General features: G+C 50.8%; 1 protein-coding gene across 1 annotated transcript in view; it reads left to right on the top strand.

Annotated features, from left to right (window-relative positions):
- The window catches only part of RIGI (RNA sensor RIG-I), a 43,323-nt gene extending 42,546 nt beyond the window's left edge, over positions 1 to 777 (top strand). Inside the window, 2 exon segments of the mRNA XM_028493477.2 lie at positions 438 to 716; positions 718 to 777. Of these exon segments, the coding sequence (XP_028349278.1) occupies positions 438 to 716; positions 718 to 777 (339 nt within the window).

Genomic DNA, 777 nt, shown 5'->3' with positions numbered 1-777 from the left:
CGGAGCACAGGCTCCGGACGCACAGGCTTAGCGGCCATGGCTCACGGGCCCCGCCGCTCCGCGGCATGTGGGATCTTCCCGGACTGGGGCACGAACCCGCGTCCCCTGCATCGGCAGGCGGACTCTCAACCACTGCGCCACCAGGGAAGCCCCTGGAAACTTCTTAGTCCTCCCCTTCATGAGGTGTCCCCTGACCCCTCACTTGCACCTCCACCTCCACCCTCACCTCCACCTGTGTCACTGGGGGTCAGGCTGCGTGGATTCTACTCTGGCCTTGAGGCAAATGCACATTTCCTTCTTACTCCATCTGTGAAAGAATTGGGATCCTGCCTTCTCTTCATCTCTGATTATTGTGGAGTTTTCTTTTTTTTTAAATCACAGTTATGTTCTGGTTCTAACGTTCTGTTTTGTATGCTATTCGATCCCTTCATCTGTAGGAATGCCATTTCACTATGGTTGGAGTTGCTTTCAGGGAGCACTTTGTGAGTAAGTTACACCCCAGACCAAAGAGCTTTGGGAGTTTTGAGAAGAGACCAAAGATCTTCTGTGCCAGGGAGGACTGCAGCTATGACTGGGGAATCCATGTGAAGTATAAGGTATTTGAGATTCCAGTTATAAAGACTGAAAGTTTTGTAGTGGAAGATGTTGCAACTGGAGCTCAGACACTGTATGCAAAGTGGAAGGACTTTCATTTTGAGAAGATCCCATTTGATGCTTGCAGAAATGTCCACTCGAGCTCAGGACCTCAGTCTGCAGGGAATGGGTGACCTTGAGTGA

Source organism: Physeter macrocephalus, chromosome 9, assembly GCF_002837175.3.
Source record: "Physeter macrocephalus isolate SW-GA chromosome 9, ASM283717v5, whole genome shotgun sequence".
NCBI lineage: Eukaryota > Metazoa > Chordata > Mammalia > Artiodactyla > Physeteridae > Physeter > Physeter macrocephalus.
The sequence above is the reverse complement of the archived record's forward strand: the minus strand, read 5'-3'. Positions and strand labels throughout refer to the sequence as shown.